We start from the raw sequence: 15,928 nt of genomic DNA on the forward strand, positions 1-15,928 counted from the left end.
CTGCGAAAAATCGTCCATTTTCTATGAGAGTCATATTGAGGGAACGTTTTCTGTGATTCAGGAGAAGCCATTCCTCATGTTGAAGAAAGATGGTAATTACACCGGTAACAGTCGTTACGAGGGCTACTGCAAGGACCTGGCCGACCTTCTGGCCGACTACCTCAACATTAACTGTAAGTAGTCATGATGATCATGAACGCCAAGTGTCGAGAAATTCCTATATTGATTCTGTCGAATATTCTGTATCATTCTTCTCTTCTACTTCTTCTTCTTCTTCTTCTTATTCTTATTATTATTATTATTATTATTATTATTATTATTATTACAATTATTATTATTATTATTATTATTATTATTATTATTACTGTTGTTATTATAACAATTATTATTATTGTTAATATTATTATTATTATTATTATTATTATTATTATTATTATTGTTATTATTATTATTATTATTATTATTATTATTAATGTTATTATTATTACAATTATTATTATTATTATTATTATTATTATTATTATTATTATTAAATGTAGTTATTGTGACTGTAATGTGTTCTGTTGTGGTTGATTACATACATATAAGCAGCAAGTCAAAAGATATCAGTTGACTGTAGTGTTAGCTGGTGGAACTTTATTCTTCCTTCTTAACTTCTCTTCGTTATATTTGATGTTTATTGTTTGTATATTTGTTTTTTTTATTTAGATACGATTTAAAAATCGTTAAACATTTTGTGAAGGTAAATATGAAGAAAATTTATTAATAGAAAATGGGTAAAGGGTTGTTTCCCAATTTCTATGTTCATCATTAAATCCATCTATTTCAAGAACAATTGTAGCTCCAAGGCTGTGCTCTACGTTCAGTAGCAGGGAAATCATGGACTCCTTCTGGACTGAGAAATTCTTTAACGTGATTTTCCTCCCAATGATGCACCCTTGCTTAAGTGACTTTACACGCACGGTTTAACCTCACGCAGGCTGAGTCCGGTAACGCTAATCTGTCTCTTTGTAAGCTTATGTATTAAATGTTTGATAAGAAATGATGCAAGTCATAATTTCTTTTTTAAACTGGTCGTAAAAGTGAAACTAGAAAAAAGAAATATATATGTCGCGTATTTTTATTGATTGGATTATATATATATATATATATATATATATATATATATATATATATATATATATATATATATATATATATATATGTGTGTGTGTGTGTGTGTGTGTGTGTGTGTGTGTGTGTGTGTGATGATAGCTTGTCCTTACTGATTTAGTCAATCTATATTTCATCTTCATCGGTAAATATGAAAAGCATATTTGAAAATTACAGATCTCGGTACCTAGACACCATTTTCTTTGAGTAAAGGCGTTGAAAATGTATTATGCGTTGAGAATTTTATGAGATAAGGTCGTGAGAAATAATGCCTTGGTTTCGTGTTCTCGAAAACAAAAGACTCGAGGTACGTTCGTGTGTGTGTGTGTGTGTGTGTGTGTGTGTGTGTGTGTGTGTGCGTGATCACCTTGATAACTTTATAACCGTTGTCCCCAATTAAAGTGAGGCTTTAAACACTTCCTTTGTTCGCCAGGTCGATTGCTGGTGGGTTGGGCGGACCATGATTTGGGGGGGGGGGGGGTTCGTCCAAACTGGACGATATTTTTGTGTATTATACATTTTCGTCCAGAAAGCTGTTTAAAACCTCGTTATGTGTAATGCGATGTAATGGTTACTTCCCTTGTTCCAGGGTGCGTGTATGTGTGTGTGTGTGCTTGTGTGTACTTTTTCGAACATGTGTACATTTAAAGTTACTTTTACCTCATTAGATTCTTTGAGTGAGGCTCTTTCTACCCAGGTGAACTCTTGTGTTTGTCTTCGCAGTTAACCCTCGCATTTCCGTCTCCATCCCCCCATTTTCTTTTGGCTATTTTCTTTCTTCCGTTTTCTTCCTCCTCTCATTACGTGTCATTGATGTTTTTCTTCGCATTTTATGGCAAGCTTTTGTGTTTGACACCTTTCTTTATTTTTGTCTTTGTTTTTGGCCAACGTTTCTTTGATATCCAGTTTGTGTTCCCAGCTATTTGCTAGTTAATATTTTTGCTCTTGATTTATAAATAACCAGTATATTTTGTTTTATTGATTTATTTGTTCAACTGTGAGCTAAACTGAAGTCTTTTGAGCTACGAATGGTTAATGTAATTCATGACTTTTATTATTACAAACACTTGTTAGATATCTTTGTTCTCAGAATTAAATTCTTTATAACTGACTTTAGCAACTTCATTAGTTGTTTGTTCAATTGATCATGACTGAATCTGGTTTAGTATTGTGTGTTCATTACTGTATTCCTTTCGTTGAATAACTTGGGATTTTGGATTATTCTTGAACGCTAAATTTTTGTTTTGTGTGTGAAATTTAATACCTATGTGTATCTATCCATATCTATCTGTCTCTGACTTTTACTTAGATTTGGTTAATATAGTTGTCGATCTGATTTTACATTTATTTCTTCTTCCCATAAAAGCTCTTTACTGTAATTTGTAGGAGCCTGAACATACACGAGGGTGTAAGGCGTGCACGGGATAGAGTGAATTGGACTAGTGTGGTATACAGGGGGTGACGTACTGGCAATAGACTGAACTTGTGCATATGTAGCGGCAGGGGTCGACCATGGAAAGCTTTATAGGGACTGGTTGTGGATGGGGGGGACTCTGGTTTCAATGCATTAAACGTGACAGCTAGATTTTGGGTATGAGCGAATGGGGCCATTCTCCTGGCGCTACCTCGCTCACTCGGGGAAAAAGATGATATGCAACTATACATACGTATATATAAATGCATTATAAAAGTTCAGGAGGCTGTAAAGGGCGTTATTAATAACGCAGGGGTGACCCACGCAGGCTTGTGAGGAGTGGCTGGAACCTGGAGGAAGGTGGGCGGGTTGGGTAATCCAGGCTGGAACTTTGAATTCTTAAGTAATGTGAAAGTTATTGCTGTTAGATGAGAGTAATGGCTTCCTCCTCCTCCTCCTGCATGAGTTAGTGCCTGTCCTCTCGTATAGGATCACCGTCACGTTATATATATATATATATATATATATATATATATATATATATATATATATATATATATATATATATTATATATATATGTATATATATATGGGATCTCTCCAAGAATTTTCAAGGGCTCTATATAACAGGTTAAACCCGTTGTTAAACTATTCGTACTCAGGTTTGGTTGTTTATAAGAATGTTTATGATTTATTTTATATATTCATTGTTTGCTGTACTGATATGCATACCCTGATACCAGGGTGTGTGTGTGTGTGTGTGTGTGTGTATGCGTGTGTGTGTGTGTGTCTATGTAATTACTTAATTGTAATTAGCTAATTGCATAGTGCAGGGAACAAGTTTTACGCATGATATATATATATATATATATATATATATATATATATATATATATATATATATATATATATATATATATATATATATATATATATATATATTTTATACTTTGTCGCTGTCTCCCGCGTTTGCGAGGTAGCGCAAGGAAACAGACGAAAGAAATGGCCCAACCCCCCCCCCCCCCCCATACACATGTATATACATACGTCCACACACGCAAATATACATACCTACACAGCTTTCCATGGTTTACCCCAGACGCTTCACATGCCTTGATTCAATCCACTGACAGCACGTCAGCCCCGGTATACCACATCGCTCCAATTCACTCTGTTCCTTGCTCTCCTTTCACCCTCCTGCATGTTCAGGCCCCGATCACACAAATCTTTTTCACTCCATCTTTCCACCTCCAATTTGGTCTCCCTCTTCTCCTTGTTCCCTCCACCTCCGACACATATATCCTCTTGGTCAATCTTTCCTCACTCATCCTCTCCATGTGCCCAAACCACTTCAAACACCCTCTTCTGCTCTCTCAACCACGCTCTTTTTATTTCCACACATCTCTCTTACCCTTACGTTACTCACTCGATCAAACCACCTCACACCACACATTGTCCTCAAACATCTCATTTCCAGCACATCCATCCTCCTGCGCACAACTCTATCCATAGCCCACGCCTCGCAACCATACAACATTGTTGGAACCACTATTCCTTCAAACATTCCCATTTTTGCTTTCCGAGATAATGTTCTCGACTTCCACACATTCTTCAAGGCCCCCAGAATTTTCGCCCCCTCCCCCACCCTATGATCCACTTCCGCTTCCATGGTTCCATCCGCTGCCAGATCCACTCCCAGATATCTAAAACACTTCACTTCCTCCAGTTTTTCTCCATTCAAACTCACCTCCCAATTGACTTGACCCTCAACCCTACTGTACCTAATAACCTTGCTCTTATTCACATTTACTCTTAACTTTCTTCTTCCACACACTTTACCAAACTCAGTCACCAGCTTCTGCAGTTTCTCACATGAATCAGCCACCAGCGCTGTGTCATCAGCGAACAACAACTGACTCACTTCCCAAGCTCTCTCATCCCCAACAGACTTCATACTTGCCCCTCTTTCCAAAACTCTTGCATTTACCTCCCTAACAACCCCATCCATAAACTAATTAAACAACCATGGAGACATCACACACCCCTGCCGCAAACCTACATTCACTGAGAACCATTTGTTGGTGTCTATATATATATATATATATATATATATATATATATATATATATATATATATATATATAGACACCAACAAATGTTACCGGACTGTGTCTCCAAAAGTTTACACCTCGTGTCAAAGGTCACCTTTATCGAGGCTGTATCGTTGGGAGAACAACAGTGTCCTCCAAGAACTTCGTACTCCAAAGGAGTCTACCATTCCCTGCAACTGGAAGCAGCGCAACCTTGGGCTGCAGGAGCCTTTAGAAAGCTCCTTGGTAGCACCGTGACTCATAGAAACCGACCCAGGGGGGTAATTATGACCCAGGGGGTAATTATGACCCAGGGGGGTAATTATAACCCAGGGGGGTAATTATGACCCAGGGGGTAATTATGACCCAGGGGGGTAATTATGACCCGGGGGTAATTATGACCCGGGGGGTAATTATGACCGAAGGGGTAATTATGATCCAAGGGGTAATTATGACCCAGGGGTAATTATGACCCAGGGGGTAATTATGACCCAGGGGGTAATTATGACCCAGGGGGTAATTATGACCCAGGGGGTAATTATGACCCAGGGGGAGTAATTATGAATATATGATCACATACACGAACGTGCATGCATGCATGCAGTCGTGCATATATATATATATATATATACATATATATACATGACGTACCTGCATACGTTACACGCATGGCCTCCGTGTTGCTTGGCATGGATCAACAATCCCCCCCCCCCCCTGACCCTTCCACACACACACACACACACACACACACACACGCGCACACACACACACACACACACACACACGCGCACACATGAAGCCAATATTGTTCAGCAGGATGCGGGTGTCTGTGGTTCGTTGTCTTCGTTCGTGTGAGCTCCCATCCTAGTCTTCCTCCTCTCGTTCTCTTTTATCCTTGTTCTTATCTCTCTCTCCTTCTTCTTATCTAGGCGTCGCCTTATTCCTTATCTCTTCTTTTTCCCCTCTCGCTTTTCATCCATCGTTATCTCTGCCTTTCATTCAGACTTATGTACATTTGTTGGGGAAAAAGGAAAGATTTCTTCCCTAATCCTTTCCTCCTTCGTTCTAGTCTATGTGTCGAATACCTCTCCTTACGTCAACCTTTCCCTCCTCCCCACACACACACACACACACACACACACGCACACACACACACACACACATTCTCTCTCTCTCTCTCTCTCTCTCTCTCTCTCTCTCTCTCTAGCACCCACACTCCTTCTCCTATTCTTCTTCTCTCTGTGATCCTCTTATCCTCTACCCCTCCTCTTCCTACGCCTTTCACCTCCACAGTATAACACACACACACACACACACACACACACACACACACACACACACACATACACACACGCACGCGCGCGCCCTCTCCACGAGCCCTACATAACACAAGACAACATGGCGTCGCTGTAATGCCCCCCTCGCGCTCTACTTTGCGTGACTGCCGCCAAATTACCCTCCGGCCTGTGGAATCAGTTGAAAGTCAACTGCAACGTTATTACCCCTCCCTCTCTCTCCCTCTTGGGGGGGGGGGGGGGGGAAGGGGGGTATGGGGGGAGGGGAGGGGGTATGTATATCCAGAGCCACTGTTTTAGATCACGTAGGGCCTGCCTGTGGGCGGGCGATGCGTGCAGCGTCGTTGGGAAGAAGACCAGACGCGGGTGGGTTGCTGGACGACCCATCCTCTCCTCATCGAGGTTGACTGATGAAGAACGGGTGGCGGTGGATCGCAGCGTGCCTGGAATGTCCCTGGAAAACTGTTTGCCTGGAAGGTGTGTGTGTGTGTGTGTGTGTCTGTGTGTGTGTGTGTGTGTGTGTCTGTGTGTGTGTGTGTGTGTGTCTGTGTGTGTGTGTGTGTGTGTGTGTGTGTGTTATACTGTGGTAATGAAAGGCGTAGGAAGAGGAGGGGGGAGAGGATAAGAGGATCAGAGAGAGAAGAAGAATAGGAGAAGGAGAGAGAGAGAGAGAGAGAGAGAGAGAGAGAGAGAGAGAGAGAGAGAGAGAGAGAGAGAGAGTGTGTGTGTGTGTGTGTGTGTGTGTGTGTGTGTGTTATACTGTGGTAATGAAAGGCGTAGGAAGAGGAGGGGGGAGAGGATAAGAGGATCACAGAGAGAAGAAGAATAGGAGAAGGAGTGTGGGTGCTAGAGAGAGAGAGAGAGAGAGAGAGAGAGAGAGAGAGAGAGAGTGTGTGTGTGTGTGGTAGGGAGCGAATGGATTAGGAAGAGGAGAGATGAACTCACGACGCCAAAGATATTCCAAAACCTTTGGAAGCCTCGGGAAGACTAAGGGAAGATAGTGGTAAGCTGGGAGGGAGAGAGGACCATTTTGTGAGAGGGTGAGTTAAAGACGGGAGGAGGGAGAGATCGAAGATGTTCTCCCTGTAGAGAGAGAGAGAGAGAGAGAGAGAGAGAGAGAGAGAGAGGGAGAGAGAGACTTACCTTGTAACCTGAACACCGAGAACGGATCGCGAAGCGTAAGAGACGCACAGACGGACACTGGAACGTACATGGCGAATGGTGTGTTGTACGTGAGGGATTTATGCAACGCACGGACTGGTACGTCAGGATCGGGGGGGGGGGGGGGGGGGAACGAAGAAAAACGGAGTGTAGGAAGACAGGAATTCAAGAAAGACTTTTACGCGTCCACAAAGAACGTAAAGCCACTAAGATCTTTCTTTCTTTTAACTTATTTCTTTTTTTTTTCACATTCGTCTTGCGCATTTTGACGCTAGTTCTTCAATGGGAGAGTATGGATCCGTGTCGCCGTGTCGTGTTTTGTGTCCACCAGTTGACGATGGAGTTAGGGTAGAGGGAGGTGGTTGTCGTGTTTTATAATCACCTGATGCGGTAAATCGCTTTACTGTCAACTATAGATCCTCGTTCGTGACGTCACGAACGTATGTTGTTGAAGAGGGTTTTTTTTTTTTTTGACGTAGCGTATAGCGTTAAAATCCTATCATTAATCCCTCCTTTTTTATTTTATTTTTTTTTGAGCACGATGGTGGATGGTTTGAACACGACATTATACGACCTTTGAAGGTTAAGATGACGAGCATTAAGCACAGACACACACACACAAACACACACAGACACACACACACATATATATATATATACATATATATATATATATATATATATATATATAGAGAGAGAGAGAGAGAGAGAGAGAGAGAGAGAGAGAGAGAGATCATCAAAGAACATATCACTTCAAAAGTCTCTATGTCTGAAAACTAATGTGTATCTGATATTATATGTACATACATATATGTAGGTTTGGATACATAACACTAAGTATGTGTTTGTGAGGCAATGTTTATGTTTTCTTTGTCTTTTTGTGGCTCTTTGTGTGAGGTGTTTATGTCGATGGTAAAGTGTTATAATACTCACTAGTAAAACGCGTAAGCAGACTCTTCATTGAGATATGTATATATATATATATATATATATATATATATATATATATATATATATATATATATATGAATACTTTTTTGATACATATTTTCCATGCATAAACTTTTAATATAGACCCACCAATGTACTTAGTGGTGCTTTTGTGGCAAGCCTCTCGCTTGCTTGTGTACTGGGTGATGGGGGTTTTTTTTATGTGGAAATACACAATATGAATGTAGGTATTAATGTGCAGTTTGCCAAATAATCGTAAGGCCGATCATTAAAATATAAATGACGCCATTCACGCGTTCACATGGTTTAACAACGGAATATGTAAAGTGATTTCCTATTTTTTATTACCTGTCTGTTTCTGATATATTTCTACTATATATATATATATATATATATATATATATATATATATATATATATATATATATATATATATATATATATATTAGATCATTTATTAATAATTTTACGTAGAGATATCGAGGATGGGTCACCATTCATAGAAAACGGCCAGACGGTGTTGAAAAATTTTGTGATCAAAGGCCTTCGGAAGTCGAGGGTTTGGAAAAGATATGAAATGTAGATAAAAAACGAGATTTTTTACGACAGAATGGCAGTGAATGGCTGGTAGATATTCTGTCATGTTTCATACCAGAGTATCAACCTAACCACCACCTCACCCAGTTTAACCATAACCCACATGCAGGCATAAGTTGTAGAGACGTGTTGTAGATCATGATGTTTGTGTACAAGTATGAAAGTTGTGACACTAAAACATCCTTTTTTTCTGTATGCATCTGAGGTACACTGAGTTCCCTATGTCATACTATCCATGGATAGACCCCCAGCTTCACCCACACTATTCCTGGGTCATCCATCGGTACGCTGTCCCTATTATACTAAGAATGACAGGTATATGTACAGAGGAATTATATGAAAAAAGAATTATTATTGAAGCTTTTCGTCTCCTGTTTGTGTTCGGAGGAGTTCAGATACTCGTTTGATTGATACAACCTTTAACAACCTTGATACAACCTTTAACAACCTTGATACAACCTTTAACAACCTTGATACAACCTTTAACAACATTGATACAACCTTTAACAACATTGATACAACCTTTAACAACCTTGATACAACCTTTAACAACCTTGATACAACCTTTAACAACATTGATACAACCTTTAACAACATTGATACAACCTTTAACAACATTGATACAACCTTTAACAACCTTGATACAACCTTTAACAACATTGATACAACCTTTAACAACATTGATACAACCTTTAACAACATTGATACAACCTTTAACAACATTGATACAACCTTTAACAACATTGATACAACCTTTAATAACATTGATACAACCTTTAACAACCTTGATACAACCTTTAACAACATTGATACAACCTTTAACAACATTGATACAACCTTTAACAACATTGATACAACCTTTAACAACCTTGATACAACCTTTAACAACCTTTTCCTGTGACTTGGGAGTTGTAAATAGTCCTTCGTGGACTTCAAGTAGTTATCAGACTGGTTATTAAACTTATCTGTGTTGTAGGTTTCAATGTCTATAATTGATAAGATATTCATGATGCTGGTTAAAAAAAAAAACGCCCAGAACACGCCACGTCTTCGTCCTTTATAGTATAATAAATGTTTTGGTACCACTCGAATGTTTTGCTCGTTTATAAAATAGGAAATAGAAAATGGGGCTCCTTTTTCATGAAGGTGATCGAAAACGGTAATGAAGGACGTTTTAAAAGGTTTTAAAAGACAGTAAATTGATAATGAAATCAGTTTAAATCAGAGGGAGTTTTATATCAAACACACACAACGAATCAAATCACGAATATACAGTTCTATATTCATAGATATAATGTAGGATTCGAAAATACCATCATGTTTTATACTTTGATGTCCAGGAAGCCTTCGAAAAAGTAGACCATAAAAGACTGATAGAAAAGATTGAATCACAGGGCGTAGAAAATACCGTGTGTGTGTGTGTGTTGATCGCGGATTGGGCTAACAGATAGAAAACGAGTGATGTTAAATATGGAAGCAGGGGTGACCACAAGGATCTTTTATAAGTAACATGAATATATGTATCAGTGACCCGGAGACGAGGCATACTGGTTATACCTCAGAGTATTCTGTTGACACGACGTAGGGAAATATAAGGCCAGACAAAGGGAAGATAGTGTAAAGATTCGAAAAGATTTAGCAAATTGATTGGGTGGTCAGAGGATGGCAAATGGAAATCTGTTTTAAACAAAGCATTTTGATGATAAGAATATCTAACGCCATGTTCGATTATCGGTAAGCCAATTTAAGAAGCGCTAGTCGATTCGAACCCTTGTTTTGCAAGATCCTGCGGAGGAACGGAAATTACGTTACAAACACTCCAAATACTCAGTCTAGATGCTGGCCAATAGCCCTTGGTCTCGCACTTACACTGGGCAGATGCTCCCACAATATGGGAGAACGGCGGAATGACACTGTTCACTGGTATAACCACTCGCCCTCACCATTTTCCACTTCATACTTCCTTATATTGCTGACGCAATCCTCCTGCTCATCAAGAATATATTTTTCCCAAAACATATCACCCCAGCAATCTGCATCATCTATCCTCCCAAGAGAATTGGATAGAATATTGGTAATTATGCGTGGGGGTTAGTCATCGTGCGTCTGTCAACGCACCATGCCTATCCTTTATCACCATCCTGCCTTCCGCTATCTTAAGCCTACCCATTCTTATCCTCTGTCAACCCTCTTCCTGATCCATCGTCCTGTCTACTGTATTCATCAGCTAACACGCTCCATAGCTCCCTCGTTCCACAGATCGCCAGAATAATAATTTTTCTTCTATCCACATCATGACGTCGTTCGTGTCTTTTCTTTGTATCTGTCTTCCTTTTTTCATCTTCTGAATGGTGACCACATAAGCGAGAAAAATGATGAATTTCATGCCAAGGTTTTGAAAAAAGAAAAATGAAGAAAGCTTCGGTGTATTTATGATGGCATAAGTTTTCCCTCTGTTCAGTTATTTATTTATTTATGTACTTATTTACTTTTTTATGTGCGGGTTTGTGAGGTATGTTTTAGAAGTCGGTTTTAAACAGACAAATATTTTTTTCTAAGGGTTTTGTGAGTCTTTTTCTGGGGAGATTATTTTGCTGTGTTTAAGGTTTATTTTTGCGAAATGTAAATAGTTTCCTGTGAGCTGTTGTTGTTGTTTTATGAGATTTAAGTGGTAGACGAATTAAGACTTGGTAAATACTCGCTCGTTATACACTCTAGCTTGAGCACGACTGTACGGCCCTTGAGGACGACGGTACGACCCTTAAACACGACGGTACGACCCTTTAACACGACGGTACGTCCCTTTAACACGACGGTACGTCCCTTTAACACGACGGTACGACCCTTTAACACGACGGTACGTTCCTTTAACACGACGGTACGTCCCTTTAACACGACGGTGCGTCCCTTTAACACGACGGTGCGTCCCTTTAACACGACGGTGCGTCCCTTTAACACGACGGTACGACCCTTTAACACGACGGTGCGTCCCTTTAATACGACGGTACGACCTTTTAACACGACGGTGCGTCCCTTTACCACGACGGTACGTCCCTTTAACACGACGGTGCATCCCTTTAACACGACGGTACGTCCCTTTAACACGACGGTACGTTCCTTTAACACGACGGTACGTTGCTTTAACACGACTGTACGTCCCTCTAACACGACGGTACGTTCCTTTAACACGAGTGCGTCCCTTTAACACGACGGTACGTTCCTTTAACACGACGGTAAGTTCCTTTAACACGACGGCACGTTGCTTTAACACGACGGTACGTTCCTTTAACACGACGGTACGTCCCTTTAACACGACGGTACGTCCCTTTAACACGACGGTACGTCCCTATAACACGACGGTATGTCCCTTTAACACGACGGTACGTCCCTTTAACACGACGGTACGACCCTTTAACACGACGGTACGTCCCTTTAACACGACGGTACGACCCTTTAACACGACGGTACGTCCCTCTAACACGACGGTACGTTCCTTGAACTTGACATTATGTCCCTTGAGCAAAACGGTACGGACTTTGAGCACGACGGTGCGGTCCTTGAACACCACGACGACGCTATGGCCCTTGAGCACGACGGATAACCCTTGGGCACGACGGCACGGCACGAGCACGACGGTACGACCCTTGGATACGATGGCTTGACTATTCCACTGTCCATCCACACCCCTCCTCACTGTTCAACACTCTCGTCAGCCTTCTCTAACCATCTCCATCTTCTCCACCATCCTTTGCCTCTCTCCACCATCCTCCGCCCTCCCCTCTCGACCCTCCTCCTCCTCCTCCTCCCTCTCCACCATCCTCCGCCCTCAGGATCATCCTCCCACATAGCTTTCCTCACCACTAACCAGTCCTCTCCACCATCTACCTACATCTATCCCCTCAGTTCTCCCCTTCCACCCCTTGCCCTCTCTCTGTACCCCAGCTGGTCCTCCCCCACCACCCTCTCCCTCACCCACACTTCCTCCTCCTCCTCCTCCTCCTCCTCCTCGAATATTTTACATAAAAATGGTGGATGCGTGTTTGAAGTTCGTGTCCAGTTTGGATTAAGATGAGTCTCTTTGTTCTCCTTGGCGAGGTGGGGATAGGGAGAGGGGAGGAGTCTTGCTAGTTCTAGCCAGATGTTCACAGCTGTTCTTCTGTTCTTGTTCCTGAGTGAGGACTGGTCGTTCTCCTCGTTAGTGTTGTAGAATAGCTGAGGACGGGTGGCGACTAGCTCAAGGAAGCTAAGAAGGAGTGATGGAGTTCTAAGAAAAGCTAAGAACGTGTAAAATGGAAGTCTCTTAAAAGCTAAGAATGGGTGACTTCTCTCACAGAAGAGTTCAACACGGATAGCTGATGTCTTAGCAAAGCTAAGAACCAAAGGCGGGTCTCAAGAGAAGCTTAGATGGGGTTGAAGTCAGATGCACAAAAGCTAAGAACGGATGTAAGACAGTTGCCTAAAAAAGCTAATAAGGTTGATGACTGTGTAGATACTCGTCTTTTGCTGGACTTTACTTGAATTCTACCGTTTCAGCTATCGCTCGTGAGTGGAAAGGATTCGTATTCTCTCACTTATAGTAAACAAGTAATTTTATGACTAGGTTTTGCTTCGATTTGTTTTGGTTTATGTTGGGATACGATTGTAGCCTTGTGCCTGTAGCCTTCAGCTTGTAGTCCTGAACCTGTAGCCTTGAGTTTTGTATCCCTGAGCCAGTCGCTTGTAGCCTTGAATCATGGTATTGAGGAATAAATCAACTGATCTTCGAATACTTTTATAGCGTGAGAGGAGAAACTCGGGCAAATACATCACAAATACCCAGGCTCACACCTTATATATATATATATATATATATATATATATATATATATATATATATATATATATATTATGGAAGTGTTATTTTTTCGGGAGTAGAGGCCCAGAAATAAGCGAATAAGCTGTATATATCCAGAGGAAATGATTAGTCATGTCAGAAAGAGTTTCTGTATTTGTGTTATATGGTGGGTAACGTATTAGCGGTATTAGCCAGTAATTGCTTTAGCGAAAAATGCTTCTTTTCGTCGGCTTTGCAGGCCTATACAAAGCCATATGCCCATTCATTTAACAGGTGTTCCATCCCTGAACTTCTGATTATGTGTTGGGTAAAGATGTTTCTGTATTAACATTGCTAGTGTGTGTGTGTGTGTGTGTGTGTGTGTGTGTGTGTGTGTGTGTGTGTGTGTGTGTGTGTGTGATTATTACTGTATGTGGCTTACGAGGAGAGAGCGTTACATTCTAGTTGTCAAGTCTTCTGAACTATGCATCAGTGTATCGTGTGTTTACTCCTGTGTATACACACACACACACACACACACACACACACACACACACACACAACATACACACACACACACACAACATACACACACACACACACACACATAGGCATAAGGTAAGGTGTGTGTGTGTGTGTGTGTGTGTATGTGTGTGTGTGTGTGTGTGTGTGTGTGTGTGTGATATACGTTATAAACATTAGTGGACATTCTCACCGTATGCAGGGGCGTTATAATAAGGTGGGATCGTCTTGTGGGAGTTTAAAGTAAGGCCGTCCTTCAGGAGGGGGTGAGTGGGTCAGCTTAGGTCAAGACGGGTCATAACGATTCCTAGGGGATGGTCGTATGACCTCATTAAGTCATTAAGGTGCGTAACCGCCACTGTACTACCCTTAAACACGACGGTACGATCCTGGTTCGCGATGGGATGAGACTTTGGGTATGGTGCCCTTTGACCTGATTGATAAGGATCAGGTCAAAGGTCAGGCCTGATATCATACCCGTGGGTCCAGTGGGTGAAGTGGGCTATTGTGGAGGGTGGGGGGGGTGAGGTGAGGTGGGGGGGAGAAGCTGTGGTAGAGGTGGTGGTAAGTGGACGGTGTCGTGTATACAAACAAGGTCTCGAACCATCGTATCGACTGTTTACGTAAACAAAGCGTCCGTGTTGTGTTACAAGGTGTTTATGCCCGTGTTGCCCGAAGTTGAAAGTGATGGCTGTATTAACACCCCCCCTCCCCTCCCCCCCCTTCCCTCCCCTCCCCCATCCACCCACACAGAGAGAAAATGGGAGAAACATTCACTGGGAAAAACGTGAGGTCACCGTTCGGTTGGGGCCACACATTGTCATGAGCAGTGACGGGATGTGATCCAGTTTCGACATTTCGGCAGTTAACAAGAAGCAAACAGGTCGTAAATTTCGGACTGTTTACACTGCCTGAGTTGTAGCGATAGGGTCATTAACCTCCGGTGGGGGGGTGGTTACGACGGTACGACCCTTTGCGCACGACTGTACGATCCTGTGAGAGCACAACGTTTGGACGCTTGACCCTGAAGGATCAGGTCAAAGGTCACGCCGTCATACCCAGTGGTCCAACCGTCGTAGTTCCAGGTCGTACCTAGTGCTCGTACCGTCGTACTCTAGGGTCGAACCGTCGTACTCCAGGGTCGTACCGTCGTACTCCAGGGTCGTACCGTCGTACTCTAGGGTCGTACCGTCGTACTCCAGGGTCGTACCGTCGTACTCTAGGGTCGTACCGCGATGGATGATGACGGTAATTACGAGCCAGTCAGTTGAAACCTCTCTCTCTCTCTCTCTCTCTTTCTCTCTCTCTCTCTCTCTCTCTCTCTCTCTCTCTCTCTCTCTCTCTCTCTCTCCATATATGGCGTCATCTTGGTAAGCCAATCATTAACCAAAACTTGAAAGAAAAGAAAAAAAAAAAAAACGCTTGTTCGTTTAAATCGTGGGAGTGCCTTATTTCCACCAGCGTTATTTGCACTTTTCGGGCGACACAGTTAAGGTTAGAATATTCACAGTGGTCTGGGCACACACCCTCTCCCTTCTCTTATAAATGATATCACTAATGATTTCTAATTGGAATTTATTACTATTTTTATTATTATTATTATTATTATTATTGTTGTTGTTGTTGTTGTTGTTGTTGTTATTGATGGTGGTGGTCGTTAACATGCTTATCATTATTCCTGTCATCATCATAGACCCCCACTCTCTGGGCTATGCACCACTTGGTAAACTACAGTGGCTTCCTTCTGGCCTGAATAATCTCCACTGCGAAGTTGGTTTCTCCACAGTGCCACCAGAGTGGTAGGTGTCCGTGGTATGTCACCTCAGTGTCAATTTTTAATGAGTCTCTCTGACACTGGTTCGTTCTGCTGTTCGAACCCCCCCCTCCGTATATTAGGTTTCCGAAGCGGCGTCACGTTTCGAAACCGCTTCGA

General features: G+C 41.7%; 1 protein-coding gene across 1 annotated transcript in view; it reads left to right on the forward strand.

Annotated features, from left to right (window-relative positions):
* LOC139765856 (glutamate receptor 1-like) overlaps positions 1–15,928 on the forward strand; it is a 1,264,866-nt gene that overhangs the window by 1,057,110 nt on the left and 191,828 nt on the right. The window contains 1 exon segment of the mRNA XM_071693701.1: positions 62–173. Coding sequence (XP_071549802.1) covers positions 62–173 — 112 coding nt within the window.

Source organism: Panulirus ornatus, chromosome 56 (assembly GCF_036320965.1).
Source record: "Panulirus ornatus isolate Po-2019 chromosome 56, ASM3632096v1, whole genome shotgun sequence".
NCBI classification, from domain to species: domain Eukaryota; kingdom Metazoa; phylum Arthropoda; class Malacostraca; order Decapoda; family Palinuridae; genus Panulirus; species Panulirus ornatus.